At 41.5% G+C, this 24344-nt stretch overlaps 1 protein-coding gene across 2 annotated transcripts; it reads left to right on the top strand.

Moving 5' to 3' along the window:
- The first annotated feature begins 324 nt into the window (after positions 1 to 324).
- Positions 325 to 24344, top strand: DPCoAC (dephosphocoenzyme A carrier). Of its 2 annotated transcripts, none has more exons than XM_065447615.1 (7): positions 325 to 542; positions 2189 to 2338; positions 6289 to 6397; positions 7651 to 7840; positions 11143 to 11259; positions 15194 to 15345; positions 20620 to 24344. In XM_065447615.1, the coding sequence occupies exons 2-7, from the start codon at positions 2225 to 2227 to the stop codon at positions 20955 to 20957; spliced, it is 1020 nt and encodes a 339-aa protein (XP_065303687.1). In that variant the 5' UTR covers positions 325 to 542; positions 2189 to 2224; the 3' UTR covers positions 20958 to 24344. The 2 variants fall into 2 exon arrangements, with proteins under 2 accessions (XP_065303687.1, XP_065303688.1); XM_065447616.1 differs by lacking the exon at positions 325 to 542 and adding an exon at positions 5557 to 5617 and having other exon boundaries at positions 2199 to 2338.

Raw genomic sequence — 24344 nt, 5'->3', positions numbered from 1 at the left:
TATTTTTTCAACAAAGGTGCAACCTGCGAAACACGCCACATTGATTAGGCAATGGAGGCGCCTCACTGCCGTCAGCGCGACCTTCTCAAACCTGTGGGAAAAGGACTTAAGGTGTGGCGATCATAAGCAAGAACAAGCCATTATCATGGTTAAAGCTAGCTGACGTTCGTATTATGCCCGAAGTGTTTGGACAACTCTACGTTTTCTACGCCGCTTCATTGAGCCAAATGCATATGTTTGAAACAACCGCCAAATGACGACATGGGTGTGGGTTAATGACGTCAGCTTTACGTTTTTCCGGCAATCCCAAAAGGACACTCGGATATGCCAGTGTCGTAGTGTGCTAGTTCCGGTCGGCAGCGTAGCATCGTTTCTGTTTAGCACAAGTTGCGGTACCCCGGCACACAAGTGTACACGCTCAACGTTGAGCACGTGTAGCGTGTGCTGTTTTTCCACGAGTGAGAAGACCTTTGCCTGGCCGTGTGCTGACAGAGCTGCTGCTTCGCGACCTTGCTCACATAGAACATTTTACCTGTACGGATGTGAGTAGTACCGCTGCCTTACCTGCTCGTCGCGGGTTCGTCGGGTCGTGCTAATCTGAAGATAAAATTCTCCGTAGCAGTCAGGCAGTTATTTATAAAGCATTGACCCGTCGGTGTGCCTGGTCTGCGCACTTCACCTTTGGATGCGCTTGAGAAATTCTTGGCGTTAGTTTCATGATGTGAAGCGTAAAATTGGGTCGTCGGGAGATTTCGTGTTCATGTAATACGTTATATCACTGTACTTCCTTACATACTTAACACATCTTCAGTAACTGCACATCCTTATTTTTTTTTTTGCCGTGTTTCAAGTGACTAAACTTGCCCATGCTTTTACTAGTACTCACGGATTTATAACGATGATTCTACATATTGTTGAAACCAACAACGTGAGCGAGTTTCGGAAACTTGAGTCTTCAAATATATATGCTGATCAGTGGGAAAGTGTACATGCAGATTATAGGCAGCAGTAAGATCAATAATAGAAAAAGCAATGCACAGTTCGTTAAGAAATGTATCGCTAACGCGTGTTACCATTAGCACACAACAACAAAAAAGTCAAAGTCATTATTAGTCAAAGAAAAGGTATGTATGCTGCCGAGCTGCGTTCTAGTTTATGCACCCTGCACTCTGGTCTTCTGATAATGCACCTCATTTGATGCTGTAGGAAATTGAGCCCGAGATATTTGACTAAAATCAAAACTTCCAGTACCTGGAAAATCCAGTACCGGCGTCATTTCTTGCCCAAATTACGTAACACGATGTAAGTAGGTCATGACGCATTCACTCAATTCTCAGAGACATTGTGCACTTCTCTGTTGGCATAATTGGTCTGCACGCTAACATTTTGTAAAAAAAATACATGCATGTGTCAGTGTGACCATTAGAATGCTAGTGCTTGTGAATGATCTCTTCTTGGTGCTTAGCATGTAAAGAAGGCAACGTCAAGTGAAGCTTTGCTTTGACATAACTTGGAGATTTGGAAGGCCTTGTAATGACTGTGCAAAAGCACACAATGCATTATCCAAATTATGCATTGCTTGGATTTTACTGAAGACACTATCATTATTTTCTTTCCATCTTTAGCTCTGTCCTGAGTGCTAGGATGGGTAGCCTTGCCCTGATACCTCTGTAGTTGCTTTCTGATGTTACTAATTTCTGCAGTGTTATGTTCTTATGGGGGAAGAAGGCAAGAACACATTGTTTGATGAGTGTTAGGTGCATGTTACAGAAGCCAAAGTGCTCTAAATTAACCCAGAGCCTTCTGCTGCAGCATGCTTCATAGGCCAGGTGTGATTTTAGCACACAAGGTCAAATTATTATTATTAGTTCCTTCAAAATATATGTGTGTAACTGTGACAAGATGTGCAAACGTTTGAATTCAATGCCTATAGTGTTATGTATGGAAGAAGTATGCACATATGCACAAGATATTTACATGTAGCGGCACATTGGCATACATGCAGGATGGTATGCTAACAGTTCATGCAAGGGGCCTGCCTCAACATCAACTTCATTGCTTTCTCTTCCATGGGTCACCTCCTCAAATTGCTCTATAAATTAGGACATTTGTGTCATATGACTGAGATTAGCAATATTTTGACTGTACAATGCAGAAAGAAAGTAACACAGCTCATTGATTATTTCAGGCTTAAGAACTGAAGGGGCCTGAATGAAATTTTGGCATGAAATTAAAATTTTTGCCAACCCTAGACCACAGTGCACGTGATGAAAATTCAAACAATACTGAACCAACACCTGATGCATTCAGCCATTGGGATGACGAACCACAGTATGAGGTAAGCAGTAGTGTAGTATATCATGCTATTAAATATTTGGTTTATTTCATGAGCCATAGACCACAGCAGCTAGATGTCTTTTCTGCTCTCTGTGTTCTCGACAAAACAAAGTCATGTGGTCTTTATGGCTACAGAGTTGGCGTATTGCAGAAGGCAGAAATGGCCATCACTAAGGTTTTGCTCATGGCAGCAAGGTCAGCTCAAATTCTCAGCTCCGATTAGCCCTATAAGCATCACCAAACAGGGGCTTCTGAAGTGTATCTTGAGTGTGGGGGCAGGAGCTGAGGCACATTTTACCTACACAAGCTTGCTTTTGTTATTGTGAAACCAAGGCTTAATTTACTTTAATAGAGGGGGGTTGGCGCTCAGGGCTAGGGAACCTGTGGCCTCTCTCTCTCTCTCTCCTTCCTGATTCAGGAACCCTTGATGCCAACATTGATTCTGTCGATGAGGTGCCAATTTGTCTTGTTGGTACAGTAGTTCACACTTCGGTATGGAGGGCCTGAACACTAGGCTGCTGAGAAAAAGGAGTAATGACACAGCAGCTGCTAGGCTCTTTGTACTGGGTTGAATACTGTATTGACTGGTGTTCTTGTGGATTCCGCTGATCACCAGCATTGCCTTTCAAACAAGCCAGCACTGCACAGATATAGATTCCATTGCATCGCACTGATAGGGAATTCTGGATATGAGTGTGGGCACCTGTACATACCAAGGCTAACAATTGAAAAGCACAACAGTGAATAGGAAGAACTGGGGAGGTGCACTGGTGGAGGTTCTGATTTTTCCTTTCTTTTCTGCCCCATATGTTGTCCTATAGAACTGTTTAAATTGTACTGTGGTTTGGTTAAACTAAAACAGATGTAAATGTGTTTTTTTCTCTTCATTCTTTTTCAATTATTTGCACTGTTCAAACATCTTCACTTCTAAACAAAGTGGCACAGAAGATATACCATTAGCTTTAAAGCCTAAATGATGTGGAACAAGCTTGAAAGCTTCTTTTTTTCTTGTGGGGCATGCTTATATCATTTCGAGGACTACTTAGCATATTCTCATTGTTTTTTCCAAGTGGAATTATAGTGGGTTAACATTTGTGTAAGATGAAGAGGAAACAATGCAATTATTGTTCATCTGCAGTCTACATATCTGTCATTTTTCTAGGCCTATACATCACTTTTGGTGCGCAGTATGTAATGTTTTTGGCCCATGGATTGGCTCCACCGTGCATTTAAGCATCAAAATTCTTCGAAGGTGCTTCCTGCACCATGCGAATTTGCTGTTTTCACCATCCCTGTGCTTCAAGTTCTGAATTAACTGTAGTCCTCGCTATGCAATATGCCAGCCTCCTGGTTAGCTGAAACGGTAGAGCGACCGCCCCAGAAATGCATTAGTCCCATGTTAGAACTTCCTACTAGGAAGAAATTTTCTTCAACTGCGAAACTCTTTCTGAGAAACCCGTAAAGGTTTCCTTTGTAGCTTCATGCTACATATGGTGGATGACAATATTTCTCTTGCATGAAACTTCCTTCACTTTACAGATTTCCACAGAACTTATTTGCCATGTAATGACCACTGCCCACTACCTAATTCGCTCTTTTTTTTTTCCCCGAGCTATTATTTATATTCTTCACAGAGAAGTATTTCACCTTTGTGCTCTGGCTTCTGGGTTGCGGGCCTACTACCTGTTTTTTTTTTTTTCTTTTGTAGATAATTGTTTATTGGCAGCCACGTGCAAATTTGAGGGTAACAAGAAAGCTCAGCAACATACACCCCATGATATGCTGATGCCACAGTCAAGGCTCTAATGGTTACCCCCTCCCCCCCTCTCTCTCTCTTTATGTTTTTGTTAGACTTCATGAGTATGGTAGTCTTATCCTTTGTGGTCACTTAACGGATCTGTGCATAAGCTTACCCACCATGATTAGCTAAGAACACTATGAAAAACTGTGCAACAAACATGGCAGGTTTAAGGTTATCACACAATATAAGGGCGCAGCTACTTTCTGTGGCCCATGGCTGCTGGGACAAATAAATAGCACTCTGGATGAGATGAAAAACATATCACTTATGAATGTAATTGGCTGCAGTGTTGTTGTGAGTTCAAGTGTGAAAAATATAAAGCATAGTCATTTGTGTCTGCAGTGATTATAGTGAACAGTGTGATAAGCAGACTTTGGATTAGGAATGGCTGCTTACAAAAAAGAAAAGAAAGAAAAAAAAAACAGGAAGGGCATCTTGCATGCCTGAAATAGGAAGGTACACAAAGCATACAGAAAAAAAAAAGAATAAACCAGTTGGAAGTCAGCATCACGCTTTTCTCATTCATTGTCTAAGTTTGTTTGTCTTTCTGTTATTAATAATCATGTCACACCAGCTAACTCAAACTTGCACATATCTGTCTGGTGATGGAAAACAACAAAGCAGCTTGCTTTGTTGTTTTATTGCTCTTTACTTATGATTTTTTTGTTTCTTTTTCTAACTGAACTTGTGTAGCAGTAGGTGATGCAGCAGCAAGATAGTGGTATCTGTGATAAAAGCTAGTCATTTGATGTTCTGCTGCTGATCACAAAGTCATGAACTTGTGTCCTGGTCATTGCAGCTGCATTTAATTGGGTGCAGAGGAAAGAAATGTCTTTGCTGTTATATTTCAGTGTACTTTAAATAACCTTTTATGGTGAAAATAAAGCTGGAGGCCAAGACTGCACCGTCCTTCCATAGTCAGGGTGTAGCTTTAAGACATTAGGCTCAACCAGTCAACCAGTGATGAAGATTGTACGAGCTTATTATGGTGCTCTGAGCAAGTTAGGCAGTAATCAGCGTGGCAAAATTATGAAGAAAACTGCTACTTATATGTAAATGTGTCCATAATTGTGAGTTTTTCTATTATGGGCTACATAGCAGAACAGAAATTCAGGTATCTGTTGCATACTTTCACATTCAATGTAACACAAATTTCATTCTTGCACTTTCCTAGCAGAACTAATCCATTTTGTTTGCCTGTTCTCATTTAAAAAATTTGTTTACTGGTAGTAGTTACCAATGCAAAAATACCATTACGCTAAACTAACGCAACTATTAAAATAAACATTGTATTTAAGGACATAACTTTACTGGCATGATGCAGGAGGAGAAAGGAGCACTTTGACAGCATTTATGCAATTGATAGCCCTGGATTTTATTATTTACTCATTTCATGTTTCTCTCGCCCTTCTGGCTAGGTTTGGAGACAACGCTTCCCTAGGCTGATCTTTTCGTTCAATGGCTGAGGGAGAAGTTGCGGTAAAGGCAGATAATTTTGCAAACACTGCTTGCTTTCTTACACCTCTGGGCACATTTCTGACTTCTCAGTAATTCCCTTTTCGCTGACTTTTACAAACACCCTGCACTGAATGACTGGCATGCTTTTAAGGATTCAATGGAGGCTACCTTTTAGGTGTGTGCAGCATGTTAATAATTGCTCAACAGAATTAAATAGACACTTCATTTGCCATAGCAGCTAACTCAACTAATTAGTTGTTCCTCCCAGAGAGGGAGAAAAAGAAATGTTTTTTTTTTTTTATAGTAGGCTGACTTCAACCCTACTGTTTTATCCTCTCACAGCCTTATTAGCAGCATGCATGGTAAGACAAACACCTCCACTGAACTAACTACCCAACTGCTGACATAAAATTTCACTGGTTACGTTTACTTGTGTCCAATAAATGCAAATTGTCCTCCAAAACGTGACTAATTCATCTACGATGCTTGCTGCTTGTTGAGCTTTCGAAGCTTGTACAGTGTGACTTCCAGTGCTCTGTGCTGAATGTTGCAAGCAATTCGGATTTTTCTTTTTCTTTTTTTCCCCCTGTTCACTTCTTGTATAACTGTCCAGCTTGTGTGTTGTGGCACTGTCCTTTCATGAATGTTGCAAATAGTCATGATCTGTTTTTTTTTTTCCTTTTTATTTGCAGATAACGAATCGAGATAAAGTTATCACTTCGTTCATCGCTGGGGCACTAGCTGGCTCTCTCGCGAAGACGGCTATAGCACCCCTTGACCGCACAAAAATTAACTTCCAAAGTAAGACGTACACTTTTATGGTAACCTAATACTACATACTACTGATGCCACTGTTGGTGTGGCATGCCTGGTCATGGAAAAGCCACTAATGAGTTACTTTATCATATAATTTCTTGTGACTGAAGTTTGCAATCAGGAGTTCTACCTCTCTTTTTTTGCGTGCATGTGCAAAATGTATGCAGCCTCATACAACAGTTTATACGGTTGTTACTTTATCTGTAACCATTTTTCTGTTAGCTTCTTAAATTATATAATCTTACAAAGGTTTTGCCTTGTGAGGAGAGTTTTTGCTAACTCTTTTTGCATCTCCTGCATTTTAGGTAGCCTGAATGTTCTTGTTTTGCTGCTGAAAAAAGAAATGAGGGAAAGAGACCTTTTTTAATTTCTCCTTGGTTCGGAAGCTTTTATACAGTGTCATTGAAGTTGCCTGTAAATGCATATGCTTTCCCGAAATAGTACTTTTTAGTGTGTTTTTTGCCATGCATGTTCATCTTATGTTTTAAGTTGTCCTTTTTGTAGTCTGGATGAACATTGACCGTGAACTGTATGCCCTGTGCTCAGCAAAAAATGCTTCTTTTTTTTTTTCTGTGCACTTTCAGGAGGGAGGGTTGCTGTTTTTTTATGTGCTCTTTGTACCACTTTGTCTTATCATCTACTTGTTCCTTTGTTAGCTTCCTTGCCTCAAGGCTACATTTGATGGTGCCTTGTGGCCCTTTCTCAGGCTGACATCGTTTCCCCTGTTCCACGTGCCTAGTTTAGATTACCTCCTTGGTGATCATAGCTTATGTAGCGAGGCCACCTGAATAGTGCTGCCTTATTTTGCATATGTTATTGCACATGATCTAGGAAATCCCTACATCTTCTTGCATAAGAAATTGAAAGTCCCAAGGCCTCTCTATACACAACAAAAATTAAATAAACACTGAATAGAAGCAGTGATACATTCACACGAGGATTGCAACATCTATCTGAGATTTTTCAAACATGCTTTCACTGAAAGTGAACTTAAATAAGGATAAGATTTTTCACTTATTCAGCTGGTGTATGGTCACTGGCAGCAGTAGTTTTAAAAGTCTCTGCGCTTCACTCTAGAAAAAAAGAAATGCTGGAAAAAGGGAAAATCAGAAGTAGAAGAAAACGCTTGGGAGCATGTCCCAAAATTTGGCAGTGTGCTTTGTCTAAACTAATATCTTTATTTTGCACTTCCTTATTTTCCGTTCCCCCTAACATGGTACTTCCTTGCCTGATTGCAGTACACAATGAGCAGTTCTCATTTCCCAAGGCGATTAAGTTCCTGGTCAACTCGTACAAGGAGCATGGCCTATTCAGTTGGTGGCGGGGCAACACGGCCACCATGGCAAGAGTTGTCCCCTTTGCCGCATGCCAGTACGCTGCTCACGAGCACTGGAAGATCATCCTCAAAGTGGACACAAACGAAAGGAGGTGAGCTGTCAAATTTGCCGGTCAAAAAGGCGTTTTTGAATAGGTGCTTTTGCTATGCTGTACTACAATTAAAACATAGCAGGCAACGCTATGGAGGTTATACAACATAGTGTTGTCATAGAAGTCTCACTCCGTGTGTTTCGCATAGAATTTGGTTTTGATATGCAATGTTTTCTATGGATGAAATAGTTCCTATCTTCCGACGTCATGGAAAGGAAATTAATGTGGTGTCCACTCACAGCTTAATGTCTTCTTTGCTCTGCTAATGTAAATACTGGGCTAATTGGGAAATGAAAGCTCGTTGTTTCAAGCTCACATCTTACTTTTGCCTGAGCCGTGGTATCAGGATCATTCTTAAAATTTGCCCTGGACCTTCATGTTTAATCCTGAAACAAGTCACACAAAGGCAGACTTGTACAGCAGAAACAGCTGTTTTAAACATGCAATACCACTGAGCGTAAGGGTAAACCTTATTGGCTGTACATAATTTGTGTCTAATAGTGAGTGGAATCCTGCTGGCTTGGCTCTCTTTCAGAGGATAAGGATAGGTACACTGTGTTTTTATTGGTGGAGCTTGTTTGTAATTTTTAGCCTGTCACTGACTATAGTTTGTAAAGAAATAAATGTGAGGTTGCCTTTCACTGAGCACGTCCAAGTGGGCCTCATCGATTTGCCATCCTGGACTGATCAGGACTGCCCGAGACACTGCATATTCAATGTGCATTAGCTGAAAGCACTGCCTCGGGCAGTCTGGGACTGTCAAGGACTGTTAAGGACTGAAGAGGCCCACTGAGCGATGCTCAAAACATCGCAGCTGAGGACACTAGTACCTTATCATTTTCAGTGTCCGTAGTACGCCAGAGGATGGCCTTCCAGATAAGTTTTCAATAAATGCAGGGGGTGGGATATGGGCGCCCAAGGAGGTGTGGATAATGGCAAATTTGTATTTTTTTTTGACAAACCAAGCAGTTAAGAGTGCCAAGTGTTATGTTGAATGAAGTGGACCATAATATGCCATCTCGCTGTGAAATTTGCAAGAAAACAAAGCAGTGGTAAGCACAAAATCATCAAAATTTTAAAAAGGTTTCAAGGGAAAAGAACACAGGTTACTATGGAAGGTGTAGTGTCATCTCTTTTGCTGTCCATCATCATCATGTCACCTTCACTGCTGCTGAAGTGCCGATGTCGGATAGGTCAGGTCGCAAGTCACAAATGGTATGTGTTCTGATCATAGGCAGGACACTGCAGCTTGCAGCTACCACTCAGTGACCCTTTCACCTTCAAAAAATGTTGGGTCAATGACCTACTCTGCCTGTAGCTGTCAGGACATTTTTGCAGAAGGTGTACACATGACTCCTGTGATGGCTTTCTGTGAAACTCATCTCAGTATGAGTGAAGGCCAGCGTCGCAATCCATTGTGCAAAAGCACAGTGTGTAGAGAAAGGAACTGAATAATTGGGAGAAGGGTCCTTAGAACGAAAGCTGTTTTAACCGCAACCTTCCTCCTAACATTAGACTTTCAAAAACTAAGCCAACAGTACTTAGTATATTTTCATTTTCAAGCAAAGAAGTTGTGGTATGCAGGTTTTGCAAGTTATGCAATCCAAAGATGTGGATATTATGCTGTCTCCTATTTATATGTGTAGTGTTGTGTTTTGTTACATTCAATCCACGGTGGCGCTACTAACACCACTAACACTAATGCTGCTTACCCTTGTAACAGAGCGCGCCACTGAAGTGGTTCTAGGCATTCGTGTATATATATCATGTCGATAAACAGCGCCGGGGCATTTTGTTCGTTGCCGGCCCAGCCGAAAGTTGCATCGTTCCTCTCTCCTCGACAATATGGGCTTGATTATACATTCTAGATTACCCTGAGACAGCCGCACATGTTTGAGAATGTGCTACACTAATTGGTTATTTCATGCATGCACTTGACTAGGCCCATCTTACTATGTGTGGCTACAACATTTGAGATGTACAGGCACTTAGATATTGTCAGCACATCTTGTGTGACCTGAGACACTTCTTGATGTTAATAACTTCGTGTTTATTGAATACCTTTTGAAAAGTGCTCCATGTTTCAAAATGTTATGTGCTGGAAGAGCTGTATGAACAACGATTTTGTTTTAACATCCATATTATCGAATAACAGGCACTGAAGGTCACTTTCTATTTTGTTAATAAGGAATACTCTGCTAAATAAATTTCAAAGTTTGCTAGTCTCTACAAAACTTCTTTGTGGATGTGCAAAATTGTATTAAAAAATATTCACGTAGAAATTTGCAATGTGCTACCTGCTAAACGCGTTTTGCCAGTTAGCACTAGATAGCAACTACAGTCAATTGTTGCATCCTATGTATTGCTCTGGCATAGTTGTCTTACAGTCTTACACCCATATGCCATTGGAGAAAGGCCAGATTTGTTGATGTGATTAAAGAAAAGGAAAAAAAAACAACTTACAGGTGCACATTTTTCCTGCAACAGTAATTGTTATCATGTCTGTGTGCGTGTCTGTTCATTAACACGCAGTTTGCAACTTGGTTTTGTTCATGTCAAAGATGCTTGCATATAAAAGTACTGCTGATACCAAGGTGCAGAGCTTTAACTTTGCAGTGCACCCTATACTTAATTTCACGCACAGCAGGCAATGCTGTGGAAGCTATGTAAGTAGTGCGGTCATAGAAGTCCCACTCCATGCACTTCTATATGTAGTTGTTCTTCACTTCACTTCTGCAATATAGCTACTTTATATATTATATGAACAACGACTTGCAGACACAAGTTTATGTCAAGGCACTTATTGTGCATATTTGTACTTCTAGTAGGCGACATATTATTTAAAAGAGTCTGACCTTGAGATTGTTCTTGAGCGACATATGTTTTCGTCGCGAGCGCAAGTCGTGCGCTGTGGTGGCTGGTCGCAGAAGTGTGTCACTGCGCTTGTTTGGTGGTAAATAGGTTTGGATTTCCGACACCTTGCACGTAATACGTACATCATATTTTGCAACGTAAATGTATGAGGCTTAATTTTACATCAAATTACATGGTGTGCACCTAGTGTTTTTCTTTCATATGTGTTGCGCTACTTTTTGGTCGCGGATGTCAACAGCCTAGTTTTCGTAGCGTTGCCTGTTATGTATGAACCAGAGTATAGAATTGTGATTATTGCTGTGGAACAAAAGCACACCTTCAAACAATCAACACTTCCTGGAGTGTGCGTATGCTACTGTGATAACTGATGCTACTATGTTGTTCCATCTATTGATTATGTGCTAATAACATAAACTTGGGCTTGCCAGGAAGAAGCACTACTTCAAGACCTTCCTTGCCGGCTCGTTAGCTGGTTGCACGGCATCAGCATTGACATACCCCTTGGACGTTGCTCGTGCAAGGATGGCCGTCTCCATGCCAGATAGGTGATCATAGCCCTCTAAGAATGCAATTTTGCAGTGAAGCTTGTGATGGTTTTCGTGTGGTGAAGGCCGGCGTGTGACGAGGTTGTTGATTTCAAGTGTAAATGCAATACAATGTATGTTGGAGCCCTGAATCTGCTTTAACACGTAATGATCAATGATTATGAAATAAAAGTTATTTTACGTGTATCTCATTCAAATAGGACGACTTACGCACTTTTTTTTTTTTGAGTGCTCATCCGTAACTTTTGTTTGTCATGTCATATTATACCAGCTCTACCTTGGAGGTTAGCTAGGAGTTTGTAGAGTTGCAACGGTGAAAGCTGACACCGTGATACTGCAATGCAGCCTGTATTGGGGCCATCACTAAGGATGACCAGCCACTATCATGCTCTAATGAAGCAGTTATATTTCATTAGGCCGCGAGCCAGTGAACACAGCCCCCTAGTACTGCCGAAGGGTAGTCGGAACTCGCCTATACAGCTTCGCTGTGTATGTTGTATCAGTTGTCAGATTGGCATACATCTGTGAAGGATTTTTTTTTTTATGCCCTGCTACCACGCCAAAAGCAGTGCTTACAGATGCTTCACTTCTGGCATTTGACTTGTGATGGCTGCCAATCATGAGTAGCGTGGTTACTGTACATTGCAACAAATTAGCTGGAGGCATGTTTAGCATGCTTGAAAGCAAGCTTTACCCTCATGCACTTTTATCTAGATACATGGGAATGCAAAAATTGCTTTGCACAATATCCGATGAACTTTTTGATGTGGATTGTTGCATTTAAGGGGGGGCAGATTTTTTATGGTGACCCTCATTCTTGCAAGAATTACAAATAATCATAGCTTCTCAGTTCACTCAATCCGGCTGACGGCGATAACGGGTGCCACGGAGAGCTATCTCTTGGCGGAAAAATAAATGCTTTCCATCGCGATGCCAGTGCTACAGCCAATCAAATTGTCGCATAGACAGAAGTAGTTAAAAGCCAGAAGCAAGCGAGCTGATGGGCCATATATAGCCCTACTTTTAAAGGGAAGCTTTTTTTTCTTACTTATCTGCATTTCAGCATGTTGTGGTGGTGGTGGTCATCGGCTGTCTCATCGAGTGGAAGCTGTCACTACACGATCACATTCACAAGGTTTCATCTGACTTGGCACCAGATGCATTGGTGTATACGGCCAACAGCATTTCTGGCACTCTGCCAGGGTTGATATCTTTGCACAGTGTCAGGAATGCTTTCGGTTGTCTACTTCAATGCACCTGATACTGGGTTATGGAAAATCTTGTGAAGGTGATATATCGCCGAAAGTTATCGGTCAAGAATATCGGCCCTGAATAAAACTTGCCTTTGTCTGCAAGACGTGCCACCGTGGCTGATGACTATTTTGGGGCATGTTCGTCGCCAAAAACCACGGGACATTTCTTACCGGGATGGGTTGTTTTGTCTTGCCAGCTCGTCAAAGGTTCACTTACACCAATTATCACAGTGTATAGGTCTGCATGAGTTTTTCTTTTTCTACTTCAAAGGTGTCTGTTCTGTGACAGCATTGTATGTTGCTCATTTTTCAACTTGTCTTGCATTTTGCTTGCGCGATGAGTTGTTATTCCTATTATATGGCTGGTCTTAAGTCAAAGGTTGTGTAATATGTGATGGAGCAAGGGAACCATGCTGCTGGAAGGCATTCCGGTATTGACAAAGTCCATGTGCTCTGCTGGCTGAAGCAGCACATCGAGCTGCTTGCTATGAATTGGATGCACCATGCTTTCTGGGTACGGAAGACCGGAAAGCTGTCATTGTTGGTAAATAGTGGACGTGTATATTTACTGCAGAGCTCTATATCATATAATGCATTTTTTAGTAATTACCGTCTTTCATTTCAATTTTTGGTTTTTCAATACAATTCCCATAAAGTTGGGAAGTCCCATACCCTGCATATTAAATGTATTATTAAAATTACTACCTCCCTATGTTGCTTTGGTTATTGAGAAAAAAAGTGTGTTTATTATGCAAGTACAGTGAACTCTCACTTGAGTGATATTCAAGGGACCGAAGGAAATAGTTCACTTAACTGAAAGTTCACTAAACTGAATATTCACTATACCAACATAAGACATGGCATACAGAGTCAAAAGTTTGAAGTGCAATTCATGGAGCAGTAGACATGGCATGCATAGTGTTAGAAATATGTGAAATGTAATTTGTACATATCAACAAGTACAAGGTTCATAACAGTAATAATGCTACCTTTCTCACATAGAAAAAAAAATCTGTAATCTTCTTCTGCACTTGTACTTTTAAAGCACAGGAAGTAACAAAACTGTCCAAAAAGTCAATTGTCGTTGTTACTTAAAACTGGAAGGCTGAACGGAGCCGATGAAAAACACACCACGTGGGTCGTTTGTGTGCTCACGCGGAACCGACGAGACTGGAAAGAAAGAGACGGGACGACCACGCCACGACTAGCCAGTCAGAAAAAAACACACACCACGTGGTTTGTGATGTGACAGATCGCCGCTTTGCTCTGGCGGCGTTGTACGCGCCAGCGATGTTACTTTGTTCATGGCCTCCGAGATTACATGCTTGCTCATTTTGTGTGGGCAATCTCGGAGACTATGCCTCGTTGCCGTTCGTTCTCCGCGCTGCCGCTTTGCCCTAGGAGCGCTGTAGCGCTAGCGACGTTACATTGCCGCTGGAGCGGTGGTTTGATGAGGGCGGGCATTGGTCGCGCCTGCAGTGCAGGGCGCAAAACTTGGTTGAACTGATCGTAAAAATAAGCCTTGGTCCTCTGAGCGAGTTCGTTAAACTGAAATATTCACTCTTCTGAAATTCCTTTAAGTGAAACATTCTTGCATAGAATATATAAGAAAAATGCCGGGGATTTTTAAAAAGTTTGTTATTCTGAAATATTCGATAAACTGACGTTCGTACAACTGAGAGTTTGCTGTATTATGCTGTTTACATTATGCCATTCACAGAACTGTCATGTCTGTTTTTGTACTTATTTACAGATTTGCAAGCTTGGTGCTTCAATGTTTTTTAATGAACTGATTTCTGGCAGTTTACATAAAAGAGTTGAGGTTCTAAATGGAAGTTCTGTTTCCACTAGTTAATAGAATTTGATGTTACTTAAGTGTAGCAGATTTAGGCAGATTACAAATAAAGTAGATTTAAAGCAGCAGTCTGTAAGTTGGTTTTCTAAAGAGAACATTTCAGCATTCATACAGTAACTTCATAGCAAGATTGGAGTTGACCCTGAGTAAAAGCTCCCTTCTAATGCATCTGGCAGGTGTTGTCTGTGTAGTCTGGTGCGTTGCATGCTATCGATACGATTATGCTTCAGGCACAGCTTGATGCACAAACTATGGACTGTTTGCCCATGCACATTATTGCTCTCTTTTTTTTTTTCTTCTGTATCAAACTTAACATTCTTTACCTGGCAAACTCTGTATGAGGGCATTAGGGCATCGCCTCGGCAAAAACTTCACCTCTTTTAGAATGCAGTCGAGCAAGTTCGTGGTTGTGCGGTAGCCTGTGCAGTGCTTGGCAGCTTTGCATCAAGTGGCTCCCATTAGTTGAGACTCCTCTTTACTTGAACTGATTCATTGTCCCCTTGGACTCTGAATTGGATTTTACTGTAGTACTAATGACGCAATGTATGCCACTAATGATACCATTACAAAAATGAATTGCACTAAATAATTTAAAAAAAATGATGTCACATATGTTCAACTTTTCTTAACATGGTGTTGTATTTACTCCTAGTTTTGACCTTGCTGCAGTAAGAGAGGCGTAGGTGCCACTGTACAATGCGAACCCTCTGTGTCCGCTGTTCATGTTATCTGAAGTTCAGAGTGAAAAAGCATGCACTGTCTCACTGACTGCTGGCATCTCTTGCTTCACAGCCTTGTTTCTTTATTTCTTCCCCTGCACCCACAGGTATCGAAACATAATCGAAGTGTTTCGGGAAATCTGGAATAAGGAAGGCCCGAGGCACTTGTATAGAGGGTTTTCACCCACGATGCTTGGTGTCATCCCGTATGCTGGTGCTAGTTTTTTTACGTACGAGACTCTGAAGAGGCTAAGAGCAGGTAAAGATTTTTCCAGTCTATGGTTCTGAATGCATGTTGCACTTATCCATGCTTTACCATTCGAGGTATTCAAGGTATGTGTTCAGAATGTTATTTAGAGCATAATGAGCACCGCATCAAGCTTCTCTTAACATTGTTTTGACAGAAGTGTTGTGAAGTACTGGCAGCAAGCGTTTGGCGCTTTTGAGGCCATAAGCATGAACTGATAAGTTCCAAAACCGATGCTTGAAGGTCATTTTCTTCTGTATCTAAGTATACATATATTGGATTGTCCATTTTAATGAAAAAATACTTATTAAATATCTATTGTGGTAGATTGGCTATTAAATATCTAATTTAATCACATCAACAGGATCACTTCAAGATGAACACTACTTCCAAAACAGATTGTAATGTTATGTTAATTAACAAAATTCCACTAATTTGTAATTGATCTTTTTGGATCGTAAAACCAGGATAATACAGCGATTCTGCTGCAATTAATTCCTTTGCACTTCGGCACTGATCCAAAAAGCGCTTTGCCTACATTATCACCAAAATGGGCCAGCCATGAGCAGTAGGTGATAAGACATAAATGCCATCAAGTGAAACGAATCGCTGCATATGCTCGCCTGTTTCCCAGCTGCTCAATTGAAGCTGAGGCGCATTGAAGTAATATTAATTTAGCAGAAATCCTTTGCTTTGCAACAATTGCACATGACTAATGGCATTACTGTCCCAGTTAACGTTTACTAGTACTCTGTTTACCACAGTGGTGATCATCGTTGACTGGAACATCAACGCATTTAGCTATGGATTCGGGTGTCTTATTTCTCTGAACTGCTGGCACAGAATTTCCGATAAATGAATATTACTTCATTACTGCTGGGCTTCATTTCAGCAACTGGAAAATGTGCTTGAAAGTTAAAAATTAGAAGGTTAATTAGATAAGTTTGGTTTATTACCTAACATTGCCTTGCAATTTGTCTTGAAAGTAGTGGCTGCCTTTTCAAGTAATCCAGATGATGCGACAGAATTGTGATATCTACCACGGGATAACCTTACTGAGGCTGTTTTCATTAAAATAGATAACTCGGCACGTGCCAAATTTAGAATGCCAGGACTTCTGTTACTGTAGACTTCCATTAACTTGACGCTGGTTCAATTTATTCTTTGCTTAATGCTATCCTGCCGAATGGTCCTAACCTACAGTCTAGTATGGGTAGAAATTCTGAGGGTCGTGAAGGAACTTGAGAAGGAGCCGAGGACTGTGCAATGAATAATGGAACACCAAATGATTGATGTAATGTTGAGAGACAGGAAAGCGACAGTATCAAATAGGGAGTAGGTGCTGGTGTTCTAGCTAAAAGACAGAGGAGTTTGGCAGGTCATATAATGTATAGAGGACTTAACTGTTTGGTCAGTTAGGGCACAGTCAATCTTGATGTCAATGAACAGAGACGTAACAAATTGAAAGCAAGGTTTCATTGTTCATGCCTTATTTCAGCAAGTATTCTGTTGCTGCAACAAAATGGAAAATACTAGATCCAAGATAATATCAGTTGCAGGAAAGCAAATGTTTGTTAGTTGCAGATCAAAGTACTGAATTTTCTGGTAGCAAAAGTGTGAAGCATGGGCGTGTGTGTTTTGGCCTATGACTTTGCTTGGTTGACCTACAGCTGGTGAGCCAACATGCCAATCTCGTGTGATCACACCGACCATGTGATTGCATATTACCAATAATGCAAAAGCATGTTTCTAATTTAGCATTGTTCACATGCCAGGAAGCCGGCTACATGGTGGGCGGCACGGAAAACCGCCACGAGGCCATCAAAATTGGCAGGCAATCCTTTGCTGGCCTGTCTGAGGCTTCGTCACCGGATTCATCACCAATATCAGCGTGTACACTTACAATGAATGTTGGGTATAGTGAAAAAAAGTTTGTGTCGGATGCGACTTTGTCATGATGAGGTTTGATTGCAACAGAACGGAGGTCAAGGGGAAGGAAATGACACAAGGGCAGCCAATGATTAGGTGGTGTGGCGAGATCAGAAAATTCGCACGCATTGGATGAAGTTGGCTGATGCAAGAGAGGGTAGCTGTAGATTGCTGCGAGAGGCCTCCACTTTGCGGTGGACTAATAGACCGCTGCTGCTGATGATGACGAGACAGAAAAAAGGAACGAAAGAACAGTGTGTCTCAGTGGCTTCTCAGATAAGCCTACTTTTCTGCAACTTTTCTTGCTGTCTCGCCTCGGTGAGGAATGCCCTTTTACGCTGTGTACCTCTTAAAGTCAAACATACGCCTTCCAATATGGACACCCTAGTGCCTTCATCACTTTCTGTACAAATAACTGTCACAATTGTGCTTTATGCTTGTGGGGTCTGATTGTGCTGTCTGTAGGAAAATAGCCAGTATGCATCAGTGCGAACATACGAAAGGAGCATTTATTGCTTCTTCTATACAAGAATGCCAGCTAGCCGCACTAAAAACAAGGAATAGTGCCTCGATGGAACATGCTGAGGAATCTAGGAAGTTTAACTTGCCATGTGTGGCTACCTAACGAATGTTTGTCCGTCTATTCTGGACGCAAATAACAATTTAGATCGTTTGCAGGTGCAGTTAAAGATTCTAGCACCCCCACTTGCCACACAAGAATGCATAGAACTTGGTAGCAAAATTGCCAAATGTCCGTCAGACATCATGACTGTTCTAATATAAGTACCACTACTAGTAACTAGCACTAGTAACTAAGTAACCAGGTTACTGCCCCAAGTATGTTTCAAAATTATTAAATGTAATGGCAATTAAGTTTTACTACTACTTGAAGTTAATTCTTAAAGTGTGAGCTATAAGCAGCTGGAAACTCCTTAACAAGCTGCAGCACTTGTGATCGCTGCATGAGGTACTTAGCTAAAGGACCTATCTTGTTGGGAAGGACACCTAAAGTGGCAAGGCGCTTTTGTTGTCTACTAGTGCTTACCTGCTAATTCTCTAGAATTTGTTGTAAAGTTGACGAATTTGGGCATGTTCTGCGATTTTACGAATGTTGCATCAAATTTTACAAAAATATTCTATTCATGAAAATATGTTAAAAGGTGCTGAAGGATGGGACAAGCACAATTGAAGAGCATGCAACAAGAAAATTATGGTAAAAAAATGGTACGTGCAGCACCCTTTTGTAGCAGGTCAAGACGTTAAGCAAAAAGCTACTTCCTTCGCACAAATTTCGTCAGACGTCTTCCTGAAGCAGGCTAATCGGCATAAGCAAAGTCACTGAAAATGTCACTGTGATCTAAAAACACTGCATTGCTTCTAAGCCTCTGCTTTAGCTTGTTGCTCTCAAGGGGCCCTGCAATGCACCAGGGAAAGCTCGTTGAGCGGCGCCGACAGCATCGCCTCGATGTGGTGATTTCGCGTACTTCAATGTGACATCAGAGTGTGGCGCCACGATCATTGGTTAAAAATTTAATCAATTTACGTTGTGCAATATTGTGAGTACTGCAAAAGAAACTACAGGATTACGTTTTACAACTGCTCGAAGTATTGCACAGCCACGGTAAAGATGCGCCAACATGCCGAGCACTTTGGCTCACCAATGGCAGCCTCGAGGAAGCTGTTTTAACTATTAACGTGACGCCATGGCCTCCAACATCAGACAGTGTGCTGCTTGATCGCGGAGGTCATGGGAATGCCATCAGCAGGCTGAGCAGGCTTGGCAACCTTGGCACACTGACTTCCGCTAATGCCGTGCTGCTATTGTTGCCACCCTGTGATGTCATGTGAGAATGGAATGTGGCATTTAGAGCCACTGAAATTTTAGTTGAGAGTAGCTATTATTTTGCATGTACTTTGAAATTTCTGACCGATAACTTGGCTTTGTGTGCGTTACCATAACTTCTTTTGCTCTTTTTTGCTTTAACATGCTGAGAATATGGCTAGAGCAAATATGGTGGCTTGAAGAAAGTGTTGCAGGGCCCCTTTAATGTGCTGCATCTAAACTTTAATAAGTGCAAATAAAGTGTGTATTTATCCCATGAAATATGTGTGCTTAGGGCAGACATAAAAAAAAGTGCATGTTGCTTCCTTCCTCTCATCCCTCTCCCTTTGTCATATTCATGAGTATCTTTACAAATTTTTAATGTTTACAGGTGAGCAGGTATGCTTGGCGTGTAGTCAACTTTTCTAGATTTTGGTTTTCTTACTGGTATCCAAGCCATTTTTTTCAGCTACAAGGCTAAGTTGTAATGCTACATGATTATGACCGATGTGTTGATGTGACTGTTCAGTTACCATGGGAACTATGATCAGTACATGGATTTGTCTAATCTTCATGCTTGTGGCCTTGAACAATCTCATTGCATTATTTCTAATGCTTGCTAAATTTTGAGGCTGTCCCAGTTTCCTAACACAGTGGGGCAATAAGTTTTGCTGCACACGCATCAGGATTGTGAATTTTGGATTTATAATGCATTGTTTTGTTGAAAATGGTTAATCTACAATCACAAGGTCATAAGAAGCCAGACCAATAAAGTTTAGGCAAATCCATGCACATACCCATAATTACCATGCTAGCTGAAGCGCCAAACTTGCAGCTATTATACACACTAGCTCCAGAGGTCCCTCTACAGTCGATTCCTGTTAATTCGACCTCTGTTAACGTGACTTTTCGCTTAATGCAAGTGCACTGGCAAGTCTCGGAAAGAAACCGTACAGTGATGTAGGAGGAAAACTTGCTTAGTTTGCACGCGAAAATATGTCGCTTTGGGTAATTAAACCCCCGCCAGCGTCACCTCATGTGAGCAGTGGTTACTAAAAGCTTAAAAATGGAAGACATTCAGCAGACGGCGTTACTGATTCCTTAGGCAGCAACAGTAACAACAGCAGCCTGTCCTGCAGCGGTGATGACAGCTTTCACTGTGCCCTGGGTGATGTCTTTGGGCCAGTGACTGACGACCATATGTATAGTTATTATATCACTGTATTGAAGCAGTCTGTCAACGATTACAGACTACTACAAGCAACATAAAACATTTGAATCAGTTCATTTTGGTGCCGTTTATTTATTTGACCTTTTGGATAATTGAACCTAAACTTGCTGCCCCCACAGGGGTTGAATTAACAGGAGTCGATTGTAGTAATGTTTGTAGGAAACGCCATGGGACATCCCTTCTTTATTTAATCTACACATTTGAGTGCATCGGTCATTATCGTGCATGTGTATTAACTAGCACACCTTTCAGTTCTATTGCTCTAACATTACTTATCAATCTATTCCTCCGTTCCTTTCAACAGAGCAGACAGGATCGACAGAACTGCACCCGATCGAGCGCTTGATGTTTGGTGCGGTAGGTGGCCTGTTCGGCCAGTCAAGCTCCTATCCGCTGGACATTGTGAGGAGGCGGATGCAGACTGCTCCACTCACTGGACATAACTACACCAGTGTATTGGGAACCCTCATCACGGTCTACAAGAATGAAGGCCTCATTGGTGGCCTTTACAAAGGACTGAGCATGAACTGGATAAAGGGACCCATCGCTGTCGGCATCAGCTTCATGACGTTCGACATCAGCTCGCAGGCGATGCAGAAAGCGCTGGCATCGCGATTTTGGACACGATGGCGCAGTGTCTAAGTTTGCTTAGTTTTTTTCCAAGGATTTAGGTTTGTCTTTGCTTGACTTTGTAACGACCATGGCAGTAGTATGAACTGGCTCTAGCTGTTGTTAAAACATTGTTTGGTTGCGAGTTGTAGCTTGGTGCCTCATGTTATGAGAACCGATCCCATGGCTTACAGTTTACACTGATGTTCATTCCAGGCTATAGTTGTCGTGGAACGAAAAGCTTTTTGCAGAGTTGTAGTTAAGAAATGCTTGTACTTAGTTCAGCGTTAATGACATCTATGTTTTGTGACTGGGGACTGCTGGATGATAGGTGAATATATATCCCTGTCGCATTGCTTCCCAACATCTCACCGTTTCTTGCTAAGGTCGTAATTCAGCTGAAAGTGTGATAGCCATGAAGGAGGGGCAAACCTTCCTCTAGTCCTTCAGCTTTTGTGAAGCTTCATAGCCTCGACTTCATCAACAATGACAACACAGTGAAAAGTTGGGTTTAACACCATAGTGTATCAAGTCAGCCACTTCTTACCTCGGTACATTTTAGTTTAGTACGCTTTTTACGAGAAATAATGCTACTTGAACTACGGTGATCCATTGGCATAGGAACTTGTGGGACGGCTGCTAGCCTGCTAGTTAATCACTTGGTCTGCAATTTCTCTTGAGATTAAAAGTTGAAACTGGATCAGGTGCACATGTTAAAGGTCGTACAGCTCCTAAATCGCAGTGATGCATAATTCTTTAAAGCAGGCAGCTGCATAAAAATAATAGCTCCTTTGATTATACTCCAAGCAGAAGATGTGAATGGTTGGGAGATTAAATTTGCAGATAAGCGGGATTGCCATACTGAGGGCATCGTGCCTTGGCAATGACATTCTCACTTTTAGCTGCCCAAATACATCCCTTGTGTGGGGCGCTGGTCGAATGCATTTGACCCTGCTTTGTCATCTATTTGGGTAAAATCTTTGAAGTTGATGGGGTATCACTGTTACACTGTTTGATCTGACAACTTTCCTATGTAGCCAAGGTTGCTGTCCCACACTGCTGCTAATGAAGCGTTTTTTTATACTGGCGTTAGATGTGCACTCCCAAAGATTATTTAATGCTATCAGCATTGTATATCTCTACCCCCTGTGGGAACGAGGAGCCACTGCCATTACATGAAGCTACTAATTTACCATGGGAACAACTCAATGATAGCTGCTTTGAAAACAGAAGCCAACGGATCCTATTAATTTCCCTTAACAATCGACCATGAGTTCAGTAACAGTGGCATTCAGCAACCGCTGGAGATGCCAGCATTAATTTAAAGCAACTAGTAAGTTTGTTTCTTCTTATTCTAAAAGCTATGGTAATTACTGAATGTAAGATACCTTTTTTGCATGAATGTCACGCCATTACCAGCATCATGCAATCATAAATACTGCATGAGGAGGGACCTTCGAAGATTAGGGGAAAAGATTGTGATCGTAATGCAACCTGGTGATGCTCAATGCAACCATATTAATGGACTTGGAGCAGGCCTTTTCAGAACAGCAAAATGGGTGATGCATTACTACGGTGCACTGCCTCCTAGACTTCAGATTCACACATCTGGAATAGCTGTGTTTGTTCTTTGAGGCCATAAGGACATGCATTGCTGTAGTGCATTTGCTCGTCGGACCTATAGTCCATTGATCAGTCCAGCTACTCTTGTTGAACGTCTCTGTGCCATCCATACTTCTTGCCATAAAGAGGTTAGTTTTCCCGCCATGCTTAGCCACATGGTGTCTGAGCCCACTGCACTATTGAAAGGAGAAATTAAATTAGGGGGGTTGGGTGGAAATTTCGCTTAATGTCTGCATAATTTTTTCGTATATGAAGCAAAATGCCTTCTCAGATATACCCTCTTTCTGAAATAAATGTTGTTATATTAGTATGACTGGCATGCCCCTAGCACAAATGCAATGGTACAATGCAGTGATCTGCCACTGCATGAAATTAACAAATATTGAAGGATAGAGTGATTTTAGCCAGTCAAATGCATACCACGTCAGTCATGGAGAAATAGATTTTTGGAGCTACTAAATGAGCATCGCCTGCACTGAAGTTCTTTCTAACTATATGCTAACCACATGCAGAAGGCAACACCTTGTGCATGTCCAGTTTTAAGCCATGTGGAAGCAAAGGATGCATGCACCTGAAGTGTGCCATACAGCGTGCTTTACTTTAAAAAAAAAAGTTTATCTTCATGCTCCAGTGTTGTTCTAGGACACAAACACAGCTAGGAATCTTTGCGTTTGTATTCCTGCATTTGTGTGCAGCGAAGGGCATTTTTAAACTTTTAGGTACACTTGTCATTATACTTGGTCATTGTGCACCATTGTCCTGTGAGCTAACTCCCAAGTTAGACTAACATTTTTCTTCAATACTGGCACCCTTTGCGCCATAAAACAACAAATTCATTAATTCATTCCAATACTGGCAGAAAGAAAGCAGCTTTGGAATTTTGCATCGGCACACAACGGCGGGCTTTGGGAGACTTTACTTCTCTGTGTGCTCTTCTCTCATTTGTGTTTTGTTCATGATAAGCACATGGATATAAATTTGCTTGAAAATCCCATTGAAAGTTGGATATCACAGGGGCTTTTTATAAATTCTGCCTCGTAGTTGCTTTGCCAGTCATGGCGACGTTTGTGTGCTTAACATAACTGCTGCTTCCAGGAGTAAATTGTGTCATGTTAGGCAACGGCCATAATGTCGATCAGTCGTTTTCAAAAGCCAGTAGAAGTGAACATTATGAAATGGAGCACAGTTCACATCAGCATTATTTTCACATCGCATACTTCTGGAGTACATAGACATGATAGCTGTCATCCCAGTGAAGTGTTGTGGTAGGCGTTATGCCTTGCAAAAGTTAGAAGCATGCCTAAAGTGTTTGATTGATAAAAAGTATGGACGGAAGCCTCAATGAGTGGAGTGTGTGTGTACAGTTGCTGTAAGCGTGAAGAGTGTAGTGGCATTGTCAGTAGGCCGCTGTTACATTTGACATAAGTTAAAGACTGAGGTTACCGCTTCGGAAGTATTGCATGGTCCAAAAGAGTGCAATGGAAGATACAGTGCCTTGATTCACACGAGTCAAACAATTTGTGGTGCTGGCGAATCCGTCCTCAATGGGCCAGTTCGATAATCTGTCTGCGTGTATATATCTGACTTTGTCAGAAATGTAAAGTGTTATAGGGGGCTCAACGTGGGGAAGCCTGGCTCCACTTTGGTCAGGATTGTATAGTGTTCGAGGTTTGTAGAGCTGGTAAAGTGCAGGCTTTATTACAGAACTGCTGCGTTGCATGGAATGTCTGGAAAGTCAGTCATCTGTGCATATTATCTAGGTTGTTGAAATAAAGTTGAAGAAAGTTATTGCCTCTG

This window comes from Dermacentor albipictus, chromosome 4, assembly GCF_038994185.2.
Source record: "Dermacentor albipictus isolate Rhodes 1998 colony chromosome 4, USDA_Dalb.pri_finalv2, whole genome shotgun sequence".
In the NCBI taxonomy this organism is placed as follows: Eukaryota; Metazoa; Arthropoda; class Arachnida; order Ixodida; family Ixodidae; genus Dermacentor; species Dermacentor albipictus.
This window is presented reverse-complemented; position numbering and strand designations above follow the sequence as displayed.

Coding starts and splice junctions, on each gene's coding strand:
- DPCoAC (XM_065447615.1), top strand. CDS start 2,225: ATGAAATTAAAATTTTTGCCAACCCTAGACCACAGTGCACGTGATGAA. Junction 2,339..6,288: donor ATGACGAACCACAGTATGAG/GTAAGCAGTAGT, acceptor TTTTATTTGCAG/ATAACGAATCGAGATAAAGT. Junction 7,841..11,142: donor GTGGACACAAACGAAAGGAG/GTGAGCTGTCAA, acceptor TGGGCTTGCCAG/GAAGAAGCACTACTTCAAGA.